The sequence below is a fragment of the Drosophila erecta genome, unplaced genomic scaffold, assembly GCF_003286155.1.
Source record: "Drosophila erecta strain 14021-0224.00,06,07 unplaced genomic scaffold, DereRS2 tig00000055-arrow-pilon, whole genome shotgun sequence".
NCBI classification, from domain to species: domain Eukaryota; kingdom Metazoa; phylum Arthropoda; class Insecta; order Diptera; family Drosophilidae; genus Drosophila; species Drosophila erecta.
In genome coordinates, this window is record NW_020825200.1 from 7163609 (window position 1) to 7179045 (window position 15437).

The window sequence follows — 15437 nt, forward strand, 5'->3', positions numbered from 1 at the left end:
TAATTTCGGGACTGCATAAATTAAATCCTATTCAAAAATCGGCTTTCTATCTTTATTTTGGCGCAAGTGTCTGATTTCAACTCAGTAATGACCTGAATTGCAAATATATTTACACATTAATTTGGTCACTTTGCGAGAGCATAGAAATGTATCTTTATCCGCCCACTTTAATTGACCATTTGCTTAGTTTATTCTGCCCTTGATCATTGAAATTATCAGCAGTGCTATTTAATTTATGCGACATACTTAAATTTTATGTAGTTCTCGATAGCTGACAATGGAGCGCATAAACACAGAGAGAAGGCCAAAAAAGAAAAAAACTGCTAAGTGCTTGTAGTGGCTAAATAAGGAATATGCAGCTAAATCTCTGGTCGTTGTTCTCTCGGTTCCATGACAAATCGTCCTTATCACTGGCCTTATAAACATACAAAACCAGGGCAGCGGTAGCAATTCACACGCACCAGCAACAAAAGCTGATAAAGATGTTTTTCTGGCTGCTTGTTTTTGTAGCCACTTCTGGTGTTGTCTTTGCTTTTTTTATGACTTCAATTAACTCCGCTCTGCCGTGTCCTTAGATATCCTGGCTGGGATGGCCATTCCCATTCCATCTCATCCCATGCCGAGCTGTGGATGAGAGGACTTGCGTTCATAATTTTTTATCTGCCCAGCTTAAGTTGTCCGCGTTGTTGTTCTCCACATTGTTGGCCTTTCGTGCGATTGTTGTTGCTGTTGTTGTCTTTGGCATGCATCATTAGTTAGCCTAATGTACTGTATGGATATCGCAGTAGCAGACCACGCCCAATCCGGACCAGGTGCCCACCGGCCAGAAGTCCCATCGAAGTGGATGGTCAAGTGGAGGATGGTGGTGCTGGTGGTGCTGGTCATCAGCAAGAACAATAACGCCGGCGTAACCATGGATATAGATGGCAATCACGATTTGCACACACTCCCAGCACACACATACACACACACACTCGATAAGGGACTATCCACAAGAGAGAAATTTCCCGTTGAAGAAGAACGGCAATCAATTGCCAAAATAGAACCGTCTTAACGTTTCGCTGCTTCCGAGCCCGTTTTGCACAGTGGACACTCGCTTCAAGTGACTGTAATATTTCAATAGTACTTTAAAAAGAGTGGATTTAGCAAAAAAATATAAATTTATATCTACCTTTCCTATTTTAGTATTATTAGAAAGATACTGTGGATAAATAAATAAAAAGATAAATAAAAGATAAAAAGATAAATGGAAATATTTGAGTTGCTTCTTAATTTCAAATTCGCAAGGATTTAAAGGACCTTTTGCCGCTAGAAAAGTATCTAGGCCTTATCTATTTATCTGCTATAATCTGTAATCTTCGGCTGAAGCGTTCCATGGTGCTTCTTCCGATTGCCTGTTACTGCTAACGAGTGCTGCCTGTACTTATCAGAGATAGATAATCGCAACTAGAACGGCCATTTAGACGGCAGCTCCCTGCTTACGACTTTTCCAGAGCCTAGTAGTGCCATGGCTGAGCTCCACCTCACTTACCTACGCTGCTCCTCCGCCACCCCCCACTCCCCCCTCCACTCCACCGTTTCGCGGACGTCCTTTGTGTGTTTGACGTTTATGTTAACATGTGTGTTGTTGTCTGCCGGCGCGTGTCTCTGCGGTGGGCTGTGCCATTGTGTGGGTGCGAGTGGTCGTTGTGTGCGTACCCGGCCATGTGTGTGGGTGGCTGAGCATCTGCGGCGTGCCAGGAGCCCAAAGTCTGGGGATCTCGAGCCCGGACCGGAGCCGTAGCCGGAGAATCCCTGCCTCCCACTCGCACGCTGTGCTCCACCAGCCGCCATCCGGCTTATGCTGCGAGTCTGGCGCGGCTAAATCGCTTTTGTGTGCGTCGAACAGTGGTGCAAATTGCGCGGAAAATCGCGGAGCCTTCATATGTGTGGTGCTGTCAAAGCGTAATCGATATAATATATGACTCTATCAATGTTGGGAAAATGGTGGCGGAAATATTAAAATATATGTTGTAAACATTTCGAACCATTGGGGAAACGAAGCGGTAGGTAATTTTAAAAGCTGATTTCATAATTTTGTATTTCAATTAAAATTAAAAATATGCTAAAAATATTATATATGATGTATATTAAAAATAGGTGTATACGTACGCTTAATTATAAATATTTACTTTACATATATATTTACTTTTCGATTTGGTACAAGCAGAATTGACCAATATCTCTACTTGGCCTCGTTCACTGTGCCTTTTGGCCATTGTTTAACTTTGCTCCTTACTGCTGCTTGTTGCTGTCTTTTGTTGTTGTTTTGTTTTGGTTAGCAGTTGAAAAAGCAGAAAGATACCAGTAGGCGGGTGGTGAGGGCTGAGGTTGAGGGATGGAGCCCGACCCTGATATAAGATTGGACAAGGGAGGCGGAAGTGGGGAAGTGGCCATAAAAAAGCGCTCGAGGTTGTTAAATTGACAACGTTAAACACTTTGTTTGGCATTTTCTGCATTATTAGGCCAACTGCCGCCGCTTGTCGGTGTAATTGATGCCAGACAGATCCCTTTCCACTCGATCCCCATTGAAACAGTGATTTAAATGGCTCAAAAGTTAAGTTTCGTAATGCGTAAACGGCTTAGAGGGGTCCTCATATATGAACGATTGGGCCAAAGCCTTTCTGACGTTAAAAGGGTGGCTCAGAATGCTGTGCGAACAAACATTTCACTGTTTCAGCTTCGTCAGTTGATTTCACTGTCAATTTAAAATGACATTATTATATTGAAAAGTTTTTAATCCCTTTAAGTGGCTGCCACTGAGCGGAAGGATGGATGAAATGAGACGAGATGAGATGAGATGAGAGTGGTTGAGTGGATCAAAGCAATGAAGCGCGGTGCTGAAAGGGGAATTGCTATTTTATGCATAAAATTCGATTAAATGCCAGAAAGGTTAAGAACAAAAATCTCTGACTCTGACATCCTGCGCATCCTGATGCGCTGCTTTATCCTTAAATTAGGCACGAGCGCACGTAAATCTGTTGAATGTCATGTCAAAAGGGCAAAAGCCAAAGCTCGTAAAGTCAGCCACTTCCTTTTCCTTTCTTCTTTTTTTTTTCTTTTTTTTGTTGGTTTTATGACAGAAGGCAAAAAGGATTATACACGAACCGGTACCCCCGAAAACTTCTCTCAAGCAAATCGCATAAAATGCAAAAACGTATTAAAATTGACAATAAAGCGAATTTTTTATGTTTATGCGCAGGAGAGACTGACAGCGAATAAACGGTGCTGGATAAGAGGAATCGTTTAAATTTTTTAAAATACCATGCCACTTTAAAGCTCGTTATGCATTTTTTATGCCGCCTCAAAGGGCCAAACAAGCGGAAAAATAAACATGAGCACAAGCCAAACCGCTGCAATATGGCAAGTAAGGTTCTGTTTATTTGCCACTTAATTTGCCTCCGTCTGTTTGCAGCTTTGTTCCGCTAACAACCCAGTCACCCATTCACCCATCCGCTCACCAGCCCTTCTGCACCTTCTGCAACTCCACTCGAGTACAAAATATCAGCTCAGCTGCAACTTATGAGGCAACTGCTCCAAACCCCCCGTCCCCACTTTCCACATGCAACCCGCATCTTTGGAAATTCGTAGTTCAAGGTTTGCCTATCTACTCTATTGTGCAGACTCACGTTTTTCCAACAACACCTACATATGAAACCTTCTTAATTCATTTGTATTTAAACTTGTGTCCAATTCTTTCATAAGTTTACAATTCGACCTCATGCCTCAATGTAAATATCATAATTCATAAATATTGTGATACGTTTTTCTATAAAGGTGCTCTCATTATTTTTTCACTACCTGTAATCAAATTAAAACACTAAATTACATCTGAGAGCGCACAAAGGGATGATCAAAATGTAAATGTACTGCCATTACCATGATAATTTTTTACATTCCGTATTCACATGTTAACTGTTTTGAAAAAATTTACATTTTGTAAATACGCCGCTCACTTAAATATTCATTTATAATTTATTCATTGTAACACTTGTTTAAATTTATTTTTTTTCTTCCTCCTCTAGGGCATTTGTGCATCGGCGTTGCATTTGCGGGTTTTTCCAATGCTCTGCGCATTTTTTTGTTAGTTTTGTGTTGGAGTTATTACAGAAAGTTGGGAAGCATAAAAATTTCTTACTACTTGTCTGCAACGAACCGTAAAAACTTATGACTTGTCTGTTGGACGCACACAGCCATGTGAGTGGGTGGTGGAAGGAGGTGGAAGGTGGCCGGAAACTGACCTGGGAGACGCGGTACGGAGATCTATATCCGCTTTGTCTGCTTGGTTTGGACCTGGATGTTGTTGTTACTACTTCGCTGGCGCTGCCGCTGCCGCTGCCGTTGCACTTTGTTTGTTTGTTTGTGCCGGTAATATTTCCTTAAATCGAGTAAACAAGTGGAGTTCAACAAAGCGGAAACGGAAGCACAATGCGTAGCACACACACACACGCGCGCGTCTGTGTTTGAGCATGAGTGTTGCTTCCTGCATGTAAGGAGCATCCCAAATGCGAAGGATATTGTCTCAAAATATGGCGGCAAATATATTTTCGCTCAGCTGCAACAACATCCAGCTGGAAAAGAAGCGCTCCCGAGCTTAGTCATCTTTTTGTTTTTCTTGGAAATTTGCTGTTAAAAATAACAAAAGCTCATCGTGAGTCTCACCCACTTGCTTGCTTGCCAAGTTACATCCTTCCTTTTCGCTCGTCTCTTGTTTATCTTTAGTTCCACCTACACCGCCATGTCCTGCGAGTCCTTCGAGTCCTCCGACTCCTTCCGCCCAGCGCGCCCTCATTTGCCCACTCAATTGAAATCGAGACTCAAACAGCCAGCGAAGCGGCAATTGTATTTATTTGCACTGCTAAATGGCATAATCGAAGGCAACCCGGGTCAAGGGCTGCCAAATGCTCCTGGAGGCAATTCCCCACGGATTCCTGTAACGACAGGCTTTGTTGTCATGTTGTCTCGATTGCATTGGATGCTGGCCTGGTTTTAACTTCGAATTTCAGGCATTTCAGATTGACACGCTCCTGGGCCTGTGTAAGCAAATCAGGGCATCTCAAATGGAATATTGCTGGGAAGAAGGAACCAAATCACTCAGAAAAGTTGGAACTCGAAGCACAAAATAGTTTAAAACAGCATCAGATATTTGCTTAATATCGTTGTTACTGCCTTCAAGGTTTCAATTTACTGGAAAAACTGTCCGCTAAATAAATGTACTTGCAAATAACTTTGACCATCGAGTTTATGCCATTCAAACACTATTTACTTTGCGTAATGAGTGGTAATCAATGAACGAATGACTGCTTAGATGGTTTTTGGCCCCATTTTTGTGGGGACAGATTTCTAGCTCACATTTTGGGGTGCGGCTTTGGCTCTGGATGTTGGCGAAGTAAGCCAAGGAATAACTTCAAAGTAATGTTAAGTAAAGTTAAAAAGGGAACATTTATTAAATTCCACTTACCAACCTGCCGGTCTCTCTAGTCACTCTCCACTATACGCGCAGTACGCGCAGCCGGGGGAAAATTCCTGGGAAGAAGGGAAAAGCTTAAAATGCTAACTAAGAAGTTTTGAGCTGCTGTTGATGTTTTCGCAGGCATATTTCCCATGCCTTTTGGGCTCTTTAAAACAGCCAGCATAGCTGGTCGGCCTCCAAAGTTCAAGAGCTTTCCGGCAATAACTTTAAATAGCAGAGACTCAACTTGGCGCTCAAATGGTTTGTCATCAAATTATGTATATTGTTGATTGTTTCTTTGCCGCTTTTTTTGGACTTTTTATTTTTGGTCGGAATTTGGTGCGGCCAAAACCACGACGACAGGGTGGAAAACAAGAAACGGGCATCATTAAAATACTGTTACCGGCCTTTCTGGTCTTTGGACTCTGGACTCTGGACTTTGGCCAGGGCACGACCCCGAAAACTCTTCTGTGTCGACAGAGGGCAACCGCAACCAAGATTGTTCAGGCATATACCCTTTTTTAATTTGCAACATGTCATTGGCAGAAAGACAAGTAAAAGGGACGCAGTGGCGGGCTGAAGGGGGGCGCCCCCCACCGCCCAGCCACGCCCCCGTCAGCTCACGCTTTGTTGCGCCTTTTGTAGCTGGGCCTTCTCCTGGTTTTTGCCCAACGCTCCTTTTTTGCGCTTTGGCCAAATAACCCAAGCAAAAACAGAATTAGCAGCAACGCCGACGACAGCGATGGGAAAAACAGAAGATGAAGCGCAGGCAAAACAGGACACGGCCGAAATTCACAGCGAGGGGAGGCGCAAAAGTTGTCAAATAACAATCAAAAGGTGGCAAAGCTATCAAAAAGGAAAGATTCAAAAGTCTCTTTACCATTGTGGACTCTACTTATATATATTTTGGCAGATTTTAAAAGTTCACTCAGCTTGGAAAGCGTATTGACTTTCCCATTTGAAATATACTTTGATATACTTTGATTGAAAACTCATCAAAAACCAAAAGGTTTCCCTTTCATAAGCATATTTTTCTAAACATAGTTACAATTATACCGCAAAGCCTTTATTAGAACGTTTGAAACGTAGTTTTGAAAAATTAAATTTGCTTTCAGCATGACCGACATTTCTATGATTTATTTCCCCCAGATTCTAGTTTGCAATCAATTATTGGAAACGAATCCTTTAATCGACCTGCGACGGTCACCGCAAAAACATATACAGTGTGATAGACGATGGGAAATGACCGAAAAAGAAGAAAATGGCAAGAGAAAAAGGTAGCTGGCTTAGGGTGAAAGGGAATACAAGAGCAGGGGGTGAAGTTGAAGATTTGGGGAGCAAGTGGGATGGCAGATACAATGTCATACAAATGACCCATATTAAATTTATTACGGCACCGGGAACAGCACAATGAAATTCAATAGCCAGGAGAAGGAAAACCTAATGGCAAGCAAACAAATCAGCAACGCCTAAGCCGACAGACTTATGTACGTATGTGCATATTGGATATATAGCATGCTATATATAGGAAGTAAATGCTGGCGGGAGCTGAAAAAAGATTGGGAATGAAAACCAGATTTAAGTCGGTAATTTGGGTAAACTTTTTCGCTCACTTTTCTTTTTTCCGATTATGTTTTGTTTCCGTTACTTTCTCGGTAACTCCTGTTGGGCTTTCACAAATTGATTTATAATCCTGTCTCGAATTTCCCCCTTTCACTTCACAGTGTTGCGTCGAATTTTTGGAAGAAAGTTATGTCTTTCAGCGACTCTGCGTCTCAGCGCTCAGTTTTTAATGAAATATTTCAATTATTTTGCGATTAATTGGGAAAAACATTTTCCACTGCATATTCGAGGTGACGCGTAGCAGCGATTCGTGCGCAGTGGAACCGAATTTTCTTTTTGTTTGCCAGCGATATGTGCACGAAGCCCATTATCCTGCAGCTAATTAAGAAACGTGAGACAAATGACAAGCGCCGCAAAATTGTGCGGTTCCATATGCGACAACCTCAAAAGAGACATATAAAAGCGAGATACAGCAGTGCCTTGCACTGTGTAGAAACATACACTTCAGTATCACCAAAAACAATTTCAATTGACAAAAAATATTTTAGTCCTTGAAATTGTATTGAAATCTTCATGCTGCATTGTTCAAAGGACATTTTTTTGTAATTTTAAATGTATTATGGAAGAAAATGTGCAGAAAATGCAGCGACAAGCGCCTTATCAGCGATCAAGTACCCATTTGAACAACTTATGTGCGCAAAATAAAACACATAAGCCGAGAAACATATAAGGACGAAATACACATATAAGTAAGTACACACTGCCAAAGCGTGCTGGGCTTAAGCTGAAGCAAGAAATTTATTAATTATCAACTGGCCGAGGTCGAGATTGTAGATGTTCTCTGGCGCTTTGCCCCACTCCAATGCCACAAACATTTGCCCCACACACAGACAATCACGGCAAAGTCCTGATTGGCATTTAAAGCTCTTTAGGATGGCTCTCCATGCCATCCATCGCATCGAAGGATCTGGAGGGGCCCAAGTCGAGGAGGCTGGCAGCAAAAATCGAAGTAGAGTGACTACATTGAGCCTCAGCTGAGCTTCTTAACGCTGTCAGAGTTCTGACATAATCCATGCAATTGTAAATTTAATAAGGCCAACAGTAGAGGGGCAACAGGCGGGATTTTGGACTTGTTGTTGTGGTGTTATGGCTTGAGACAGCGAGAACTCAACCTCAACCCAATTAAAGGATGCAGAGCTGGGCTCATGAGCTGTAAGGAAATAGCCAGGAAAACATTCAAGTGCCCAAGTCCGTACGTAGTGCAGGCCAAGAGGTTGGAAACCAGAACCAATTCCTTTTATGCGGATTCCCTTGGTACTGGAATAAGCAATGCCGATTTCAGCCAAACTGTAGATTAGGTAAAATGAGAGGATTACGCTTGCAAATATCACATGTCGTTTCGGTATTTCAAAGTAGACAAAACATTTCTTGGGATACAAGTACCTAAGCTTCATAATTCCGATGCCAAGAAGGCTGTCTTGCTGGCAATAGATAAAAGATAAATCAATTAATTTAAAATATGTTTCCGCTAAATTAGGGCCCAAGCAAAATATGCTGGCAAAATATGCTGGCAATGGCATGATAAAAACGATAATATTTGAATTATACGGAATATTTGAACGACATAAAAAAAAGGTTTTTGATGACTTTATTAAATGTTTCAAATAAAAGCGTCGAAAGCGAGTTTAATTCCAGAGTTTGGGAAAGGTTTAAGAAGCTTTTATTCATCAGCTGGCCAACAAAAAGCATCATTAAAACGTTTACAAGCTTGTTGTTAAACATGGCACATATTTTCAGTTTATTTTAGGCTGGGAAACGATTCAATTATTATTACACACGCTAATTGAATGGCTACCGATCTATGCTAATACATGCATATATTATTTATGCATTTTTCCGAAAATTTGTTTTCCTTCGCATTCTTGTTGGTGGCGACGAGAAAACCATAAAAGTTTCTACGCTGCAGCCACTTTTACCATTTCAATTTGTTTGTTGATTTCTTTTTTGTGTGTGTGTACAGCGTTTTTTCCATTGCGGTTGTGTGTGTGTGTGTTTGTGTGTGGTGGGGGAAATTTACATTTTCGTTTTTGCGCAGAAATGTCACAAACTAATTGTATGTAAATATGTCAAATGTATGTCGTCAACACCTGCATATTTGTGTGCGTGCGGCATTGGGGTGTGTTTGTATTGCATATTGACAATTTCATAAATGCGGTAACATTTTCAATTAAATATGCGCGCAGCTCCGGCAAACATAGCAGCACAAAATTGCCAACACATACAGTCGCAGGTTTGTAAATTTTTTTCTGCCACGCCCACACACCCACACACAGCAATACCGCCCATGCCATCAATTCTGTGGAAAGTCGATTGATATGTACAGTGTACACATATGTGCAGGTGTGCAGCATTTTGGTCGGTTACAAATTGCAAATCAATCAATAAATAATTGAAATGAAAATCATTTTGCTGGTTTCAACTTATCTTCTGCAGACTCTACCTCCCACCACCCAATCCCCAGTGCGTTTCGCTTTGGTTTGACTACAACACTCGCTCGTATGTATGCAAATGGGCAAAATTGTGTACATCTATCACTGGGATCGCATCAGAGCCCAAATCGAAATGGCCCAGACGCCACTGGGCGGAAAGGTGACAGACACAGACGACAGACGGACTGGCCTGTTCTGTTCTGCAAGCCAGGAGGAGGCCGAGAATAAATTGCGAGTCCTTCGCCAGGTGTGTGCGATTAGTAAACTAAACTGTGGGTATATTTCTTATTTCTTATTTCCACACACGAACCGATCAAATACAAACCAGTATTCTCGATTATTGGAACTTCGAACAAATCGCATTCTAGGTAATGGCAATATTTTAGCAATCTTATACTTTTTATCGTTTGGGTTAAGCAGTGTGCTTTATTTCTATACGGTTTCAACACCACAATTTACGATCAGATATTTTCAGAGAAATTCTCATAAATGAGTCCATAAATCATCCACTACTTTTAACTGCTAAAATAAAAATTTAGTTTTTATACCATTTACGCGTAGAGTAAAAGGGTATACTAGATTCGTTGAAAAGTATGTAACAGGCAGAAGGAAGCGTTTCCGACCATATAAAGTATATATATTCGTGATCAGGATCAACAGCCGAGTCAATCTGGCCATGTCCGTATGAACATTGTAAATTTTGTAATATTTGTGTACTTTTTTGATAGTCTTTTAAATTTCTATAGATTTGCCAAAAATAGTTTCAACAAACCAAACAAACCACAACTTTTATTTTTTTTTAATATTTACAGAATTTTTTTTGTAGAAATTCAAAGAAATTAAAAAATGTCCACTGGTGAAGTTCTATACACCATAACTCAACTTATACCCATCGGATTTTGAAGTGTCATACCTCTAAATGTTTCTGGAGCAATTCTCTAAAAATCTGCATTCAAATTTAAAAATTTATTTTTTTTTACTTTTTTTGTCATTTTTCTGATGTAGAAATTCAAAAAAATTAAAAAATGTCCCAAAGCTGAAGTTCTATACTCCATAACTCAACTTATACCCATCGGATTTTGAAGTGGCATACCTCTAAATGTTTCTGGAGCAATTCTCTAAGAATCTGCATTCAAATTTAGAAATTGATTTTTTTTTACTTTTTTTGTCATTTTTCTGATGTAGAAATTCAAAAAAATTAAAAAATGTCCCAAAGCTGAAGTTCTATACTCCATAACTCAACTTATACCCATCGGATTTTGAAGTGGCATACCTCTAAATGTTTCTGGAGCAATTCTCTAAAAATCTGCATTCAAATTTAAAAATTTATTTTTTTTTACTTTTTTTGTCATTTTTCTGATGTAGAAATTCAAAAAAATACCCCAAGGCTAAAGTTCTATACTCCATAACTCAACTTATACTCATCGGATTTGGAAGTGGCATACCTCTAAATGTTTCTGGAGCAATTCTCTAAAAATCTGCATTCAAATTTAAAAATTTATTTTTTTTTACTTTTTTTGTCATTTTTCTGATGTAGAAATTCAAAAAAATACCCCAAGGCTAAAGTTCTATACTCCATAACTCAACTTATACTCATCGGATTTGGAAGTGGCATACCTCTAAATGTTTCTGGAGCAATTCTCTAAAAATCTGCATTCAAATTTAAAAATTTATTTTTTTTTACTTTTTATGTCATTTTTCTGATGTAGAAATTCAAAAAAATTAAAAAATACCCCAAGGCTAAAGTTCTATACTCCATAACTCAACTTATCCTCATCGGATTTTGAAGTGGCATACCTCTAAATGTTTCTGGAGCAATTCTCTAAAAATGTGCATTCAAATTTAGAAATTTATTTTTTTTAATTTTTGTTGTAATTTTTCTGATGTATAATGTTGTAGAAATTCATAGAAATTAAAAAATGTCCCAAGGTTGAAGTTCTATACTCCATAACTCAACTTATCCTCATCGGATTTTGAAGTGGCATACCTCTAAATGTTTCAGGCGCAATTCTCTAAGAATCTGCATTCAAATTTAGAAATTCATTTTTTTTTAATTTTTTTGTAATTTTTCTGATGTAGAAATTCAAAAAAATTAAAAAATACCTCAAGGCTAAAGTTTTATACTCCATAACTCAAGTTATCCTCATCGGATTTTGAAGTGGCATACCTCTAAATGTTTCTGGAGCAATTCTCTAAAAATCTGCATTCAAATTTAAAAATTTATTTTTTTTTACTTTTTTTGTCATTTTTCTGATGTAGAAATTCAAAAAAATACCCCAAGGCTAAAGTTCTATACTCCATAACTCAACTTATACTCATCGGATTTGGAAGTGGCATACCTCTAAATGTTTCTGGAGCAATTCTCTAAAAATCTGCATTCAAATTTAAAAATTTATTTTTTTTTACTTTTTATGTCATTTTTCTGATGTAGAAATTCAAAAAAATTAAAAAATACCCCAAGGCTAAAGTTCTATACTCCATAACTCAACTTATCCTCATCGGATTTTGAAGTGGCATACCTCTAAATGTTTCTGGAGCAATTCTCTAAAAATGTGCATTCAAATTTAGAAATTTATTTTTTTAAATTTTTGTTGTAATTTTTCTGATGTATAATGTTGTAGAAATTCATAGAAATTAAAAAATGTCCCAAGGTTGAAGTTCTATACTCCATAACTCAACTTATCCTCATCGGATTTTGAAGTGGCATACCTCTAAATGTTTCAGGCGCAATTCTCTAAGAATCTGCATTCAAATTTAGAAATTCATTTTTTTTTAATTTTTTTGTAATTTTTCTGATGTAGAAATTCAAAAAAATTAAAAAATACCTCAAGGCTAAAGTTTTATACTCCATAACTCAAGTTATCCTCATCGGATTTTGAAGTGGCATACCTCTAAATGTTTCTGGAGCAATTCTCTAAAAATCTGCATTCAAATTTAAAAATTTATTTTTTTTTACTTTTTTTGTCATTTTTCTGATGTAGAAATTCAAAAAAATACCCCAAGGCTAAAGTTCTATACTCCATAACTCAACTTATCCTCATCGGATTTTGAAGTGGCATACCTCTAAATGTTTCTGGAGCAATTCTCTAAAAATCTGCATTCAAATTAAAAAATTAATTTTTTTTACTTTTTTTTGTAATTTTTCTGATGTAGAAATTCAAAAAAATTAAAAAATACCCCAAGGCTAAAGTTTTATACTCCATAACTCAACTTATCCTCATCGGATTTTGAAGTGGCATACCTCTAAATGTTTCTGGAGCAATTCTCTAAAAATCTGCATTCAAATTTAAAAATTTATTTTTTTTAATTTTTTTTAAATTTTTTTGATGTAGACATTCAAAAAAATTAAAAAATGTCCCAAGGCTGAAGTTCAATACTCCATAACTCATCTTATACCCATCGGATTTTGAAGTGGCATACCTCTAAATGTTTCTGGAGCAATTCTCTAAAAATCTGCATTCAAATTTAAAAATTTATTTTTTTTAATTTTTTTTTAATTTTTTTTGATTAAAAATTAAAAAATGTCCCAAGGCTGAAGTTCAATACTCCATAACTCAACTTATACCCATCGGATTTTGAAGTGGCATACCTCTAAATGTTTCTGGAGCAATTCTCTAAAAATCTGCATTCAAATTTAAAAATGTATTTTTTTTTTTAAATTTTTTGTATTTTTTCTGATGTAGAAATTCAAAAAAATTAAAAATGTTCCAAGGCTGAAGTTCTATACTCCATAACTCAACTTATACCCATCGGATTTTGAAGTGGCATACCTCTAAATATTCTGGAGCAATTCTCAAAAAATCTGCATTCAAATTTAGAAATTAATTTTTTTTAATTTTTTCGATCTATGATGTTCTAGAAATTCAAAGAAATTAAAAAATGTCAATTCGCTGAAGTTCTATACACCATAACTCAATTTATTTTAATCGGATTTGAAGTGGCATACCTCTAAATGTTTCTTGAGCAATTCTCTAAAAATCTGCATTCAAATTTAAAAATTTATTTTTTTTTAATTTTTTTGTATATTCTTCTATATTTATATTTCAATTTCTACCGATATTCCAGAAAATGTTGAAATTTCTCGTCGGGGAACTCGACTATAGCATTCTATGTTGTTTCCTAATACATATCATAATAATTTAAAAATTATAATTTATAATAATAAATAATAAATATTAAACCCTTAATATCTCTAAAACGCTCATAATACTGGTCCATTCTGACTGCCTCATGTTGCGCATTTCCCTGTTTATTGTACAGCAGAAATAGTTATTTATTTTGTTCATGAACCAATTTTATTAAATGAATTCCTCCTTTCTTTTATTGGAAATAATGCTGATAACCGATTTGGCGCTTGCCTCAGCCAAAATGTTTGTCATTTTCAATTTGAAATTCTGTCAAAATTTCGCCACGCAAGTTGTGGAAGGAAGGGGGAGGGGAGGGGTGAGGCGCCACCAGGCTCAACTTGGGTGCGGCGGGAAAATTCGCTTAGCCAGCCACTCCAGTGAGCTGCAGCATCTACGGGCGAAATTTAATTTCCAAAAAGTTCCACTTCTCCTTTTCCTTGTTCTCGCTATTTTTTGTATGTATTTTTTTTTTGTTTGCAGTTAGCTGGCTGGTTTTTTTGTTTTTTTTTGTTATTCGCAGCGCTTCGTTTTTGTCGTTATGCCAAAATCCTGCACAAATCCTTTGAGCCAGCACACGAACAGCTGCTTTTGGCCAGAGTCATATTGTTGTTGCCACGCCGCTTTTGTTGTTTTAAGCGTTGCTGCTTTGGTTGCAGATTTACGCACCAACAAATCGTGGAATTTTATTTTCCAGCACTATAGTGAAAAATAGGGCGAAGTGGCGCGACATTTTCAATTTCGCTGGTGCACAAATCCTACATACGAGTACATACAATCGATCCGATCTTGATTGCATTTTGTAAATACAAACATCAGTAGGCTAGACAAAAAGCACACACCTACCCAGTTGCGGCGACTATTCAATCAATTTGGACACCTGACAGTTGAGCTCAGGTGAGAGTTGACAATTCTCAGCAGGTATCTTCCGTCCAAAGCCGTCCATTTGCCTTTAACCAACTTAAATAGATGGCCTCACAAGCTGCGACAGTGTCTAATTATTTGAATTATAAACAATACCGCCTAGTGCAGCCTCACAATAATGTAGGTAAGATAAAGTGTTTGCATGGATTTTATCGTAAATATTGACCAATTTGACTCCAAAAGCACATATTGTCCATATTCATTATTATAGAAATTAACATGTATTTCGTTTATTGAATCACTTAACTTTCTCCGCCTGAGGCGTATTTCATTGATAATAATTGAATTACATTGATAGTCTGAATCAAGATTGAACCGATGACATTTTCAAGAGCTAAAGTTATGCGTTTCTTAGTAATAAAATCACATATGCTTCATATACTCTAGTATTGGTACTTATTTGGATTTGGTAAACGTAAGTAATCATAACTATTCAGAGTCTCTCATTCGAATGGCCCAAGTTCTTAGTGCTCTATTCAAAGCCCATATGTTATGTAGGTATTTAGCAAGTCATTTATTCTACTCGTATAGTAACCGCCATTTCAAGGACCTCCGAACGTTTTTAATTTTTAAATAAACTTTGCGGCTGGCGAAGAAGGCCGTGCTGGCGATGGCGTGTCGAGAGCAGGTTTCTGCCACCAGGAGCAGGATCTGTAGGTGGAGCAGGAGCAGGAGCAGGAGTAGCCTCCATCACCCAAAAACCTTGCAATCTAAATAAAGCTGATGGCGAAAAATAACCCCAAAAACCCTTGAAGCGAACTTTTCCCACTTGCAGCGGCGCAAATGAAGTGCCACATGAGGCAATGTGTGTGAATGTGAGTGCGAGTGTGCTGGTGCAAGTGCAAG

The 15437-nt window shown here is 38.1% G+C and overlaps 1 protein-coding gene across 1 annotated transcript; it reads left to right on the forward strand.

Annotated features, from left to right (window-relative positions):
- The first annotated feature begins 5643 nt into the window (after window positions 1–5643).
- LOC26526217 lies at window positions 5644–5891 on the forward strand. Its single transcript, XM_015159986.2, has 2 exons — window positions 5644–5741; window positions 5814–5891. Exons 1-2 carry the CDS (start codon window positions 5644–5646, stop codon window positions 5881–5883), a joined length of 168 nt encoding a protein of 55 aa, XP_015015472.1. The 3' UTR covers window positions 5884–5891.
- The last annotated feature ends 9546 nt before the right edge of the window (window positions 5892–15437 follow it).

Coding starts and splice junctions, on each gene's coding strand:
- LOC26526217 (XM_015159986.2), top strand. CDS start 5,644: ATGCCTTTTGGGCTCTTTAAAACAGCCAGCATAGCTGGTCGGCCTCCA. Junction 5,742..5,813: donor AATAGCAGAGACTCAACTTG/GCGCTCAAATGG, acceptor TTGGACTTTTTA/TTTTTGGTCGGAATTTGGTG.